General features: G+C 43.9%; 1 protein-coding gene across 1 annotated transcript in view; it reads right to left on the bottom strand.

The window, feature by feature from the left end:
- jarid2b (jumonji and AT-rich interaction domain containing 2b) overlaps positions 1–15,339 on the bottom strand; it is a 125,261-nt gene that overhangs the window by 34,335 nt on the left and 75,587 nt on the right. The window contains exon 4 of the mRNA XM_030064138.1: positions 7,703–7,929. Coding sequence (XP_029919998.1) covers positions 7,703–7,929 — 227 coding nt within the window. The remainder of the gene's footprint in view (positions 1–7,702; positions 7,930–15,339) is intronic.

Raw genomic sequence — 15,339 nt, 5'->3', positions numbered from 1 at the left:
AGGGTTAGGGAGCGGAGATGAAAAAACTTGCAATATATGTTCATGTGGCAAAAATTCTAGAAATTGCAGGATAGAGGTGGATAATGGAAAGAGTAAAGAGAAAGTGTGTGTGTGTGTGTGTGTGTGTGCGCACGTGTGTGTGTGTGCGCACCTTTCTGAGAACCTGACTGAATTTAAGCTGTTAGGGTCAGGGATTTACTGCAGGAATGTTATTTTCAGTGGAAGATCCTCACATGTATAGTTACAAAAACATGCATGCACTTGAGAAACTGTAACGAGGAAAATAAAAGAAAGCACGTGAAGGTGAGGAGTTGGGAAACAGGAAAAAAAAAAACCTGAAGAAAAAACATGATAGTAAAAACCTGAAGTAGGCCAGGACCAGACAACAGACGTAACAACAACACAACTGGGTCCCATCATCTGTTCCAGAGCCAAAAATTCAGCTTGAGTGAAGGAGACAGCATGAGAGAGAGAGAGAGAGAGAGAGAGAGAGAGAGAGAGAGAGAGAGAGAGAGAGAGCAGTGAGGACAGGCATGCAGACACAGTATTTGCCAAACAGAAAGGCAGCTAGCGGTACGATACTGGCCACTGGCATCTGGACTACAAGAGCAACAGCAATACTTTTCGGGGCTGTACTACAGATTTACAGCCCCCCTGTTTCGGCACGGAGACCCCAAGTCTGTCAGCTCCTCAGAAACACACACACACACGGACACATATACACACCACACACACATACAGATGTGGGGAGAAAATGCAACCCAGACCTTCTCCAAGATCTCCGACCGGGCTTGAGCCCAATCCCCCAATTACGCCGGCTTTTCATCCACCTCATTCCGACCGCAGACAAATCATAATTAGGTCTGAAAGAGTCTATTAGGATTGTCATTTTTAACGGGGCTCTGGGGGGGTGAGTGGGGGGGGATAATTACAAACCCTCCACTCTCTGGCTACCCCTCCTTTGTCCCCTTTAACTGGGACTGAAACAATGAGGACAATTTAAATAGTCAATCAGGAGGGTTTAGCTGCCATGGGGACATGTGGACGTGCTGACTTGGAAACAAGTGTGGTATGTGTAAATAGGAAATATGAATGTTGCTTTTTTTTTTTTAACCGGGGAAAGCTAGAAAGTGAGACAAAAGTAAGTTCACTGCCGTGGAAAGAAAAAGTCAGTTATGATCCTACAGCTGAGCTTTGCCAAACTCTTCAAACAGTGTGTAGATCTCACAGAGAGAGAGCGCGCAAGAGAGAGAGAGAGAGAGAGAAAATGGGGCAGACAGCAATCGAGTGAGAGTATGTGAATGATGGGTGGGGAGAGAGAAACAGAGAGAAACAGAGGCAGAGACTGAGAGAGGATTAGGGATTACGTCTCCAATTGACATTCCTCTATGTCAGCGAAACCATTAACCTCACATAACCCCCTGCTCATGGAGGAGTCACAGCAACTTGGAATCAGTTGGCAGTCAGTGTCGCACTACCAACAGCATACCAAGCCAGCGCCCGACAAGAGTCACAATTCTGCACACACAGTTTGCCCAGCCTTTAATCAAATAGCCATCGTGCATTAGGTGGAGAGAAAGGTACTTTATCCCTGAGGGAAATTCATTTGTCATAGCAGCAACACACTTGAGACACAAGCTCCAGAGCTGGGCTTGAAATCCTATTCCCCCGAGTGAAAACGTGCTTCTAGTTAAGCGTGATTCTCCGACAGTGGAACTACCATCAAACAAAATCAAATGTAACTATCGCTACAAAGGCAGAAGTCTAGCTCGGGAGGGAGGCTACATTTAGAGCAAAATTCACATGGTTTTCGGTCAGAATCGTCTCTTTAAAGGCAATGTGAAAATCCAGATTTGTCTCACTGGTGTAAACAGATCCTAGGTTTCTTTGGTTCACTAGGTCAGGGCTTGGCGGTTATGTAAGCAGAGCAGAGGCACTGTCCTCGCTGAACCCGAATGAGAGGCACCATGCTGGGGCTGGCAGGCGGAGCAGAGGGCCCAGAGGGCACCGAGGTAAACAGCACACTGGTCAGATATGCACAGCAGGAAGACACATATATACACAGCACACTCCTGGAAACGAGTCTTATGTAAGAGACTGTAGAAAAAGTTACTAATTTACTACGTAATCTGTTCTAATCTGATCTATATCAGAGTGTATACTATGTGCATGTATGAGAGTGTGTGTGTGTGTGTGTGTGTGTGTGTGTGTGTGTGCTCGACCGCCTGGGAGTGTATATTTGCACCTCTCTGCCTCTGAGAGCAAAGCTGTCAAAAGCAACAATCTGTATCTAATTAATTAAATCTATCAAACTGTCTATCTATCTATCTATCTGATCAGGACCTGCTTTACCAAATATATCTTAGTAGTTAAATAAACATTCCTAAATTTACTTATAGCAGAACACTAAATTAATGACTTCACTCTTGAATGCCTTATGCAAATACTGGGAGGAAAATTAAAGTTTCCTACTATTAAATGCTCAATATTGCAAATTCAAAGATCAATGTATCCTCTAGTTTAAAAAGTTGTCTAAATAAAGGTCAGAAAGAAGAAACCTAAAGTACTATTCCACAGTAATAAATTGACATTTATTAAACAATAAGTTTGAAAGAGTTTGGTAGTGTATTAATTCAAGTGGTGAGCATGTCAATCAACATTAAGCCCTTGAAACTATTTTGGAAAACCCAGAGCAGGCCAATAACGAATGGTTCCATGTCAGTGTGTTGCGGTGCTCCACTCTGCCTCTCTCAGTGCTGCCCCCTCCCTGCCAGTGGCAGCACTGCACCCGGTAGGTTACCAGAGGCAGACAGGGCCAGAGGCAGACTGTCTGGCTACCACCCAAATGGCTTTCTCCATGGATATAAACAGCCCAACTACAGGCCTGGACCACACATAAACACCATTCTGAGAACACAGGCAAGGATTGAGCACTACAATTTGTGTGTGAAGCTGTGTGTGTGAGTGTGTGTGTGTGCACGAGAGAGAGAGATGGGGCGGTGAGATAAATAAAGCATATAGGCTCTAGACAGTGTGGGTGGTGTGCATACATCCCTGTATACAGTAGGCAGAGATCTTGTTTCTCACTTTCCTGTCCTGTTACTCCCACATTGCATCAGAATAATCAGGCACCCCTGCTCCCCCCTAGAGGAATTAAAAATAACTTTCTCGGGTACAGCAACAACAACACCAGCAGCCAACGGACTCATTATTGTGGACAAAAAAAATAAAAAAAAGAAGATTTTGTCAATTACAAGCTTGGACGGGATGCAAAAGTGCATGCTGAATGACGGAAAACTTCGCCGCGTTTTCACAACGCCCGGGTGACACAGTGTCCCACTTTCACAACACTTGTTCCTGCCCGTGGTTTCTTATATCTGTCACTGGCTTTTTATCGTTTTAATTCCTTCATGTTTCAAAGGCTTTTATGTAGCTGTCGGAATGAGTGATGGATAGAAAGCACGGGGTGGATGTGAAATGTTTGCCAGATAAGATAAACAAATATCGCAGTGGGCGTGCGTGCGGGGGTGTGTGTTTACACTCGGTGAACGTTTGACCTCGGACGTCTCCCAGAAAACACCGCCGAGGAAGGTTTCAGGCTGCAAATGTGGCTAACCGCCCTGTCGCACCTCCAAAAAGAGGACCCAAATAAGTTAAAATCAAATCGAAAAGGACGAGAATTAGGGAGATAATGGGTGTGAGATTTCCATAATACAGCTAGAGATCCTGACTGGGGTGTTTTGGTAGCAGACATGTATGAGCCTAAAGCGCGTGGTGGTCGGACCACCAGAGAGACATGTATCAGAATCTTAAAGGGGATTGAGGTTTTCAGATGATATCAAAGGCTGGAGTCCCTTTGAAAAGATTAAACAGTCTAAAACGGATGTCCTCGTGGGCTGTCTAGTCATCCAGCCTGGATGACACACACACGCACGCACACACACATTCGCACAAGATGGGAGGGCACACAGAAGATAAGCAGGACAGGCGAATCAACATCACTGGTAAGCGTGGATTTGCACTCATGCGCGCACACGCACACGCACACACACACACACACACACACACACACACACACACACACACACACACACACACACACACACACACACACACACACACGCTACCTCAAGGGCTCTGCTGACATTCTACCATGTCCCTCTCCTGGTAAGGGTCCCTGCATATGGGTCATATAAGAGGCCAAGGGGAAAAACAGAACAGAGGCAGCCCGCACAGCAAAATGTCACCCACTCAGCATGGACTCAGACAGAAGCCCACGCGCACACACACACACACATACACACACACAAACAGACACACACACACACACACACACACACACACACACACACACAGACTTAGGTCTATAAATACAGCGGTCAAGCAGGGAGCGGCAGAGTGGAAAAATCCCAGTGGAAAACCGGTCAATCGTTAGCTTAGCAGCCTAGCTCTAAAATTAGCACCAGAGAACAGCAGACCTTGCACACGCTGACTAGAAATCAGCTTGCCAGGCACTGCTCCTAACCTTAATTACGCGCAGGAAAAATAGCAAAACTGAGTCAGGATCTGCCACCTACACACCATTAGCGCACCGCACACACACAGAAAGATGGGGTAAGCTGAGCATACAGAGTGGCGGCTCAGAATAATCTCATCTCCCCAACTTCAAAGTATATGGGACATTATATCATTAGCCTATGTGACATCCTGGCCTATATATGCAAATCAAAGCCTCTCTCACAGAAAGCTTCTGTCAGTTTTAGCAACCTCCAATTATGTGCTCTTGAACACACCCTGCTAGGTTAAAATGACGTTCCATAATGGGAGTATTCTCGCCAGAATAGCGATGTATAGCCAGCAACTCCCAACAGATTCAAATCTAAATTTGCCTCTCTTGAGTCTTTAGCCTACTTTACAGGGGGTGTAGAGGTTAATAATGATAACGGTAAATTAATCTGAAGTGAGGGGTTTTGTCTTCCAAATGAGCTAATTCTGGTTGTGAGGACGTGTTAAGAGGAAGGTGAGTGGGATATTCAACAAAGAATGGAATTAAGATAGCAGTGAAAAGTCATGGCCAAGGTTGTTAGAGAAAATGGTCCAAACGTTTTTTTTTTCACAATTATTCAAAGAGCAAAACCTGCTCTGAATTGCTTTTCTCGTTCTCCACTCATTTCATACTTCATTTGAACAAGAATGACTTTGGACAGACTGTCGTGGACGGTGAGGCATGTGCGTTATTCAAGACCACAGCGGCCAGTGCATGTGGGCGAATATCAGCAGTCGGCCATATGCTCTGCACCCTACATGAGAGGGGTAATTATCAGAAGACATTAACATTATGATCAACACCATACATGCATATGTTTGCAATTCTGGGAAGATGCACTTTACTGTAAGTGCTTTATCCACAGCTTTTTTGTTGAATCCTACAGAATTTTACAATTGCGCATATTATCAGCCAAGTAAAATCAACAGTAACTTCAACTTAGTGAAATCTGTCCTGCCCCGCAGCTTTCACATCCTCTACTGGCTAGGTCTATTATACTCCATTGCTGGAATGAACAGGTTCCATTTGCCATGGCACAGTTACCTGAAATGCCAAAAAAACGAGGGTTTTCAGACAAAATAATTACAGCCGTGTCCTCACTGTGTTGGATTCCCTTACTCAGACATTTTTTTCATGTCTGTGGAAGAGTTTTGCTCACCAGATGTAAATGAATTACAGCAAATCGTTTCTAAGAAAGGAGGGCAGGAAAAACAGAGTCTGACATGTAGGATTAGGAGACAGTATGCAGACACCACTAAGAATTATGTAAATAACAGACAATAACCACCAACTTGAAAAAGACCCAGGCACCTGTTGTGGTCTGGCCTGTCATGACTAGGCAAGCCTGTCTTTTCCTATCAAAGAAACACAAGCATGTGCGCTCACACAAATATACTTGTAGGTATGGGCCATGGAAGCTGTGGCAGTACTGAGGCCTTTTGAGGAGATCTGGCAATGGACTAATCTGCTCTGCTTTGTGTTGCTGCTGGGTGGCCAAAACCACTTTTCCAACAGAGGAACTGTCCTGAGAACACAAGATCCATTTTGAGGCACCGGGAACCCTTACCGCTGTTTACATCAGAGGAATCAGCCCCTCTTTTTAGCAATGAACACTCCTGATTGGTTAAATATATGATGCTAGCAGGACAAAAGTGTCAGCCTGCCGTTTTTAAAAACAGGAGCAAATGACCACAAATACAAATTAGTTAAAGACTATTGTATCAAGATGTTGTTCAGCTGGTTGAGAATTGAGCAAAACATGTACAGTGTGTCTAGATTAGCAACTGTGTCCCAGATGATATCCATTACTCCATTACATAAAAGCCAATTCTCTCTTTTCAGCACCGGCTTTTCTAGTGTCCTAATCTTATTTCTGACCTCTGTGCACCTATTCTCTATGGCACAATGCAACATCACAATGGCACAGAAGTAAAAAATAAAATAAAATAAAATAAATCATGAACCTAACAACAGCTTCAACATGTTTACTTTTTTGCTGTTGTTCATCACACACAGAATGACTAGTCACCTCTTCCTTATTCACTGTTCTTGGGGTGCGGTGGAAACATAAACACAAGTGTTTAGGGAACTCACTTTGCCCCTGAAGCCTTCTTCCAAGAGCAAGACCCAACAGAGTTTAGATCCTGACTAACAAGACTCCACAGCCTAGAGAATTCAAGAGGATGAGGGAGAGGAACTGGGTTCATTTGGTTATTGCACAATGTGCATGCATGTGTGTGTATATCTTTGACTTAACTTGAGTTCGTGAGCATCTGAGACACTGCAGTGCACCTACACTGGGTGTAGGTACCTGCATGGGTGTGTGCATGTGCCTTGGTGCCAGCATGTTAACACAAACAATAATCCCTGTTAAAAGGCTACCTTTGAACAAAGCTGATGTGTGTGTGTGACCCAGGAGACCTATGCACACACTCACACACACTCCGTTGATTACTCTGCCAGGGCTTTTACAGTTCATTTGACATTGAAGGTGTTACATAGTGTCAGTGAACCTGTGTAGAGGGTGTGTGTGTGTGTGTGTGTGAGCAGCTGCTATGGCAGAGCATGATAGACAGGGTGTTAAAGAGACAGGTAGCTGTTGAAAGGTTGGAGGGGGAGATGCTTACTTGATGAATGCAGGATAATCTTAGCCTTGGGCAGGTGCAAAGTTATTTGTATTTGTGTGTTTGTGTGTGTGTGTATGTGGGTGGTGGGGTTTACTAAAAACACCAACACTTACAAAACTTATACATGTACGTGTGTGTGTGTGTGCATATCTCTGGATTGTTCCCAACACCCTTGACATTGATTCTGTCAGTGAGGAGCAGACAGAGGTGTTTAGCCTCGGTTTAAGTTTCTCAGCAGACTTGTACATGAAAGGCCTCTCAATCTAACCAACCAAATACCAAAGCTGAACTGCACATCTTGGAAATGTCTCTAAGCTGATGTTCTTGATATGTGGCAGGCATGGGAGGGCTTGCTATTAGAAGCTTACAGACTGCAGGCCTACCCCATGAGAGCCAAACAGCAACAGTAACACGTAGTCGGGCCGCTTTATGTATTCCTGAATGCCATTAAGCAACATAAAACCTTTGTAACATCAGAGCCGTGTCAGTGTGTGCACCGGCGTTGTATAAGCAAATCCCTGCGTCTTACCTCTGAGGCAGAGGTAAGTGAGGAAGTCCTCTGTCTTGGGCTTGCGTCTGGACAGATCCTGGATGGAGGAGGACAGGGAGGAGGAGAGGGACGAGAGGGAGGAGGAGGAGGAGGGCATGGTGGGCAGGCTCGCGCTGATGATGCCTGGGTCAGCCACTTTGACGGGTGTGGTGCTGGGCGAGTTGGGCTGCGACTGGGCAAACTTCCTCTGGGCCTGGAGCCGCGGTCTGAAATGGTCAAAACAACAAGAGGAGGAGGGAGTTCATTAATATGTGTCACCGAAGTGCAGGTGAAACCACCAGTCAGTGTTGTTGCTGTTAAAAAACACATTATAACTGAATTTCACCCGACAGCACAGCCTAAAAATACAAATCACAAAGATTAATGCTATGATTGTACACTTCGCAAGCTCAAACCAGGTTCAGGTTCACACATAAAGGACTCACTGTGTTGTAATGTGCACTCACAGACATGAGCAGTGGAACAACACCTCACACACGTAAAAACAAAACACAGATTCCCCTGAAGCGACTAAAACTCCTGGATTCCAGCATCACACATCACAGCATCACTTTACGATATCAAAATATCCTTCGGTGACCACGGGACAAAAGGATGAGTCATAGGCTGTACTGAGGCACGTCTTCTTCCATTGGAATCAACAGACTTGGGACCTGCCACTTGTCTCCTAAGGTAGGGGCGGGGGCATCATGCTTGAACCACGTGACACAAATACAGGAAATTACTCGGAGTGGGGGGTCTGTTCTGTTTTGTTAATGTTTTTTTTTTTTTTTTTTTTTGTAGCTTCTGATTACTACTATTATTATTGTATATTACCATCCTTGCGTAATAAGTCTTTTAGGAGTGCTGGACCTCACACCTCATGATACTGAAAAAAATCCTCCAAAATCCCAGTCTAGGGCAAATAAGTCTGCTCACTTTATTGCTAAACAGCTGCTCGAACACACACTTTCTTTTACTCACACACAGTGAAACAATTACCCTGCAGGGAGCAATTGATCACTTAATGTGTGTGCATGCACATTTGTTTAGCTAATGGATGTGAGTCCGTCATGATCAACTGTGTGTACATATAAATATGAGATGATCATGCTATAAATACATTAAACAAGTGAATAAATACACACACAGCCACACATGCACATATATATTAGCTGATTTTTTAATCTTGTTGAGCGCTAGTGAAAGGTAATTAGGCTGTGTATAAGGCAGAGCTACAGACCTCAGTGGCAGGTGATTTCCGATAATAACCAAACACACAGGAACCTTTCACAAAAAACTGCCACACACTGCCTGACACCAGCCTCCGTTTCTTAAACTTTCTGTCTCTCGAGGTTTATCCCATTTCATTTTTTCTCTTCCTTTTTTTCCTCTTTCTTGTCGACGTGTTCAGTTTTTCTGCTCAAGTGTCTCTCTCTAAGTTCTATTTCATTTTTCAGTTCGAATGGGCTTTGGTGGCATGAAATACAAACATACTTATTGCCAAAGCATATATGCAATATAAAAGCAAGGGCAATTGCAACCATGCACCCTACAATTATAAACTCTAAGGAAAAATCACACACATCAGTATAAGCAATTAATATAAATTACATAAATTTCCCTAATGACCAATGTTAGGTTTTCTTTGCTTCTGTCCTTAAATTATCACATGTAAAGATGTACTTTGCAGCTAATGTGGCATACTGAAGTCTTTCTCCAAAAATATGTTGGACTTGATCATTTTGTGGAATATTGTTAATGTCATGGTGAAATTTATAGGAAAGTAAAACTCTCTGATGTGTTGTGTTGCTCAGTGAAAGAGGAATGAGTATCTCTCTCTGTCTTTCTCTGCTCCACAGTGTGTGTGCTTATGGATGTGAGGGGAAGAGGAGAATATTAAAGAACAGGTGTCTGAGAGAAAGCAATGGGCTTATTTGTCACACCATTTTCCTCAGACACTGTGCTTTCACACCCAGGTGTGAACACAAATTTTCTTACACATTTAAGAAAAAAGTACAGGTCACACAAGCACACACACACACACACACACAGAAGCCTTAAAAGTCTTCGACTGTCGGGGGCCACGCGAAGCAGCTAGTGGCCTCAATCGATTAGCACTGCTGTGAGTGAGTGAGTGTGTGTGTGTGTGTGTGTGTGTGTTTGTGTATGTGTGAGCTACGCTATAAACGTTGAGCAGTAGTGATAGGAGCAATGCGATATCCTGGTATTATTTGTCAATTTGCTGCGGACCGGATTGAAGTAAGGGGAAGATAGGATCATGTCTGGAGAACACCCACAATGCATTTGGCGCAGTGACTGAAAGGTGCAGAGCTCCGATTACACTTCAATCAGAGAGCAGCGCAGTGTCAAAACGTGTCAATTTCCTGCCGTGACATGGGTGTAAGCTCAATATGTGAGAAACTGAGAGATGATTGCACACACATTGCAAATGCACAGCGTTTACACACAAGGTGTAAGAAAACTGAACAAATGATTGTGTGCACACATCCAGTTTGTTTACAATCAAAATGTTTGTACTTCAGCTGTCAGGTCACAGGCAGTAAAACATTTTTGTCAGCAACCAGCTAGGTATTTTATGAGCAGGTAAATTTGGGACAAAAAAAAAAACAAACAAATTAATATTCATATGGAAGTATAGATTTTATTGGACACCACTGTGACCTGCATTTGATTGGCTGATGAAACAATTTCACACTCTTGACTGGGCGCTGAAATGATTTTGTGCACAACAAGAGTGAGAAACTTCCATTTGCACGGTGCTCAGCATTTTTGGACACTTATCTCTACACATTTTAAGGGATGCAAAATATAGACCCTAAATCTCAACAAAAACAGTGCTGATTTTAACTAATCATATATATATATAACATATTATAATACTGCTTTTTCTCCTTTAACTCTTAAGAGGTAGTGTTTCCCCTAGCATTACAAAATATAGCCTGCAGTCTGGAGGAACAAGAGTGTTTAAATGCGGAGAACAAGCCGGGGGAGACCAGGGTCACTTCACAAAGCCATGGCAAAGATGTCCTAACTAATTGAGTGGAGAAAGGAGGAGACACGCAACAGCTAGAGAGCATGCCAAAGAATGGAATTGGGACATGGAGAGCGAGAGAGAGTAAATGAGTGAAAAATGTTAAAATGAGGAGCAGGTTGATGTTGGTTAACATCCCATTTAGCTGAAGGAATTAGTGAGGCGGAGAACAAGAAAAAGGGAAAAAAAAAAGGGGGGGGGGGGTGGAGATGGACTGAATAATGAACAAGAAGCAAAAACACATTCAAGGGCAGATACAGAGGAATTAAGTGTGATAAACAAAGAGACACAGAGCGTGAAAAGAGAAGAAAGGGTGAGAAAGGTAAGGCGCAATCCTCTGAATTTCACACCTCCACATTGTGTCCGTTAGGCTGGGCCTTTTTGATGCCCGGCTAGAGGAGCGTGCATGTGTACACAGGCACAAATAAAGACACGCACACACCGAGCCACAAAATCACACACTTGTGGCCCTTCCTCGCCAACTTCAACTCTTTTCTCACCTGACACACCTTCTCAGCCTCCACACACATGTAATGCACACCAGCGACGGTGCTGATTATTGGGCATGGAGGGCAAAGGGACAGCAGGCTGAGAAAAGGATGGAGAGGGATGAAGAGAAAAAAGAGAAATCGGGATGAAGTGACAGGGAGGGTGAGTAAATGTGCGCGAACACAACAGAGCGAAGATACAGTATAATGTGTGAAAGGATGAAGATAAGACATTAATAGAGGGGAAGGAAAAAGGGAGACAGAGAGAAAGGGGGAGAGGCACACAGAGACAATGCAGTGTGTGTGTGTGTCTGTGTGTGTGTGTTTCACAGAGCCAAGTGGGAATGCAAAACACCTAATTCACCTTCTCCAGCAGCTACAGCGGACTCCTCCTTACACCTGCTCCACACTTGCTTGACACACACACACAAGCTTAATTTGAATGTTTCTTGTGTATGAAAACTGTGAAAAAACTCAACCGACCACGCTCCCAATGAGACAAAATAACCCAGGTGGAGTCGTGAAGTGTTTCAGTTCCTCATCATTCAGCCAGTCCTGGACCGAGGTACGTTTACATAACTGCAGCACCGTCTGACTCATTTCAAATTGACCCCGCAAGCCAGGCAAATTTGGCTATAATTAGGTCACACACTCCATTGCATCAATTTCAGCATGAAGCATGAACCAAGTGCTTTACACAAACAAACATACAGGTATAGACCTAGGCATTCAAAACAACACAGATAATTATATTTTATATTTATTGTGCACTTTTCTGCCAATTGCCAATATCGAATAACCACCATTGAATAAACTAAGCTGGAAAAACTTATGCAGACCTGAGCAGTCAACATGCCTAGTCTTGTTTTTATCCACTGTGCAGCCAACCTAATATACTGCATGTGTTAAGGAATATTTTCTATAATAGACAGTCAGGGTGTTTTCTTAAACTCTCTTTGGAGTATCAGCCTTTTATTAAAGAGAGAAACGTGACATCTGCTTGACAAAGCCAAGAGTAAACTCCACAACCTGTTTGTTCTCAAGCCTCTCTGTTCCCCAAAGCACCAATCTAAACACCACAGAGCCAGGAAGACTGGCTTCTCTACCTCCTGTTTCATATCATGATATACAGTTCATGGTGCTCACTATTAATTAATATTAACTATGTGCAGCACCGCTGATGTATGTAGTATTTATATTGTATTGAATAGTGATTCCTGGCAGTGAAACATCAAAAATTAAACTGACAGAGTTGCTGTTAAATGCATTTCTTTCCCTGCCTCTGTCCTCCAGCCAGCCCCCCTCTGTTTTTCATCTCCAAGTACATTGCCTCTTGTCCTTCATCTGCGGTCCATCCCTCTTTATAGCCCTTCTTTCTCCTCCATTCCTGCTTTTTTCACTCCCTTCTGTTCTACGTTTGCCTGAGAAATAAACCAAGGAGTGTTACTACGAGTGTGTGTGTGTGTGCGTGTGTTTGTGCGTGCATGCATGCGTGTGTGGAGACTTTAATGGACCTTGACTTGAAGAGAGGTCAGCATATGGTTTTATTACACAAAAATCTCACGCACATACTCACTCATACATACAAAAAAAATGTAAGCTATTTACCCATCATCAGCCCCAATCTCTTTTTACCACTTCAGGCTCAAATCAGTCATAATTTTACAATAGCAAGCCTTATTTATGGAGTGATTCACTGACAATGAAATGAATAAAAGGCAGTATGAGAAACAACACAAATGCCACACATGAATTAAATGTGGCAGGCATCATTTAGAATAACAGCTTACTCATATAGTTTTGCAGTTCTGCATTTAATCTGCCATTATCACAATTGGCTTTGGGATGAGAAAATGTCATTGTTGCCAGAGCAATACAAAGCAATGTGTTTTCATGCCAATTAGCAACACCACAGTAAAGCACTGGGGACAGCAGCATTCACACGCATTCGCCTTCTCTCAAACACAGACACACACAAACACAAGCAAAAAGGGCTCTGATACACCTACAAGGCACCAGCAGACAACATGCACGTCTACTGTATGCTTACACACACAGACATTACTGTGACCATGTGTGCACAACTGGCAACCTGCACGTACATGTGGGTGTGAGCAAGTTGCCATGCTAGCATTTCACATGCACAGCCACCCAAACTCGCCATGTCACCCTATAAATTCAATCTCCCCTGCAACTTAATATCCCAGTGGAGTGGGAACCATAGACTAAGCTCCGCAATGAACATCTCCTAAATGGTAAGCAGAGGAGAGGCTGAGCTCTCCATAAAAGCCTCTTTAGAAAGCTAAACCCTGGATAGTTTTATTGGTCCAGCTTTAGATGAATAGGATCCTATTTAACCGCTTAACAGAGAGGGGAGGGAGTTGGAGGGGGAATGGATGGAGGGAAAGAGGGAGAGGGAGAATAACTGACAAGGAAAAAAAAGACAGGGAGTGGCAGAGAGACATACAATAGAATTAAAGAACAAGAGACAAAAAATGAATGAGAGACAGACAGAGAGAGCAAGAAAGACAGAGGGAGAGATGAGCTAATAAACCGACGTGCTTAACCAACATCCTGTCTAGACAGTCAACCTGGGCCTCGTCAGATGAGCTTCTGGTTTTCCTGCAACGATCCTGTGCTATCTGGTACCTATTAACTAACATGGGAATGCCCATTGGGGGGGCTTCCCAAAGTCTACACTAATTGCTGATTCCAGGTAAATCTCTAGCAATGGTCTAGACTCTCTTTATGTTGCTCTTTATGCATTAAGTTATGAGTGCTGTGTGGTAAGAGCAAAAACATGGCTAAAATACTGACAGACTAATAAAAATACAGGAGCGGGATGGTTAAGGTTGCAAGGCAAGCACTACGACCTAAGAGTAAAATGATAATTAAAAAAATGACACCCGATAGACTGGAATAATCTTCTGAAATAGTCCCCCAAAGCAGCTCCCAATCTCACAACAGAACTGTAATTATTATTATTGGTGTCAGTAAGTCAGATTCCCAAAGTAATTACAATAACATCGTTCAACGCTGGAAATGTGGGTCATCCCCAAAGTTTTGTCAATATGTCAACACCGAACCACATCTCTTTATTTGTAACAGATGAGGAGACGAGCAAGCATGCATGAAATGTCTGGGGTGCAGCGCAGTGAGTCCACACACACACACACACACACAAGCACAAATACACTTCAGCACCCCAAGGACCAGGTAAATATTGAGAAATCAGTATGGAGACAGTTTGTGATGACATGGCTGTTTTCTTATGACCTGCCGCTTAGTCGGTGCCGAGGGTAGAGCGGTAACCCAAGCTTCTTATTTCGCCCCTTCATCCAGGGCTGCATGTGCACTATAGCATGTTCTGCAATAACAGTCACTTGCGCCAAGGTAGGATAGTGGGGCATGCACAGGTTAAAATTAGACTGATTACACCGCTTGAAGGGAAAAAGAGTGGAGAGAGGGAAAAGATGAAACAGAGAGCCAGCAGCAGGAGAAAAAGCAAGAGATTACAGCAGGATGTCCCCATTCATCCCTTACTAATCCACCTTTCATACATCCCCTCCTCCCTCCATCTCGTCCTGCCACCCGCGCCCTTCAAAAGGCTGCCCTGACATCTAATATTACAGGTGCTGCCATAGCTTACGGAGCATTGATTAACTTGGAGAGAGAGAGCGAGGGAGAGAGAAAAACCTAAAAAAAAAAGACAGTCCTGCTTGCCAAATAGAGGTCCAGCGGGAAAAAAGGAAGAAAAGGGGAACATACAAGTGACTTCTACTGTCCAATATTTAAACTGAGGGAAGTGAGGAGTGGAGGAGGTGATAAGGGGAGAGAGACAAAGGCAGAGAGAGAGAGAGAGAGAGAGAGAGAGAGAGAGAGAGAGAGAGAGAACTAGGTAAAGAGAGAGAGAGGCCTTTACCCTGCATGACAAGCTGCAGCTGTTGCAGTGTTTTAGTCAGCCAAACCCAGTTTGCTGTGTGCTCCGCCAACACAGCTGGGGTGGGTTGTCATAGATCACACACGTGCACATACGCACACACGCGCGCGCACACACACACACACACACACACACACACACACACACCCTGCCC

Source organism: Myripristis murdjan, chromosome 11 (assembly GCF_902150065.1).
Source record: "Myripristis murdjan chromosome 11, fMyrMur1.1, whole genome shotgun sequence".
Lineage (NCBI taxonomy): Eukaryota > Metazoa > Chordata > Actinopteri > Holocentriformes > Holocentridae > Myripristis > Myripristis murdjan.
The sequence above is the reverse complement of the archived record's forward strand: the minus strand, read 5'-3'. Positions and strand labels throughout refer to the sequence as shown.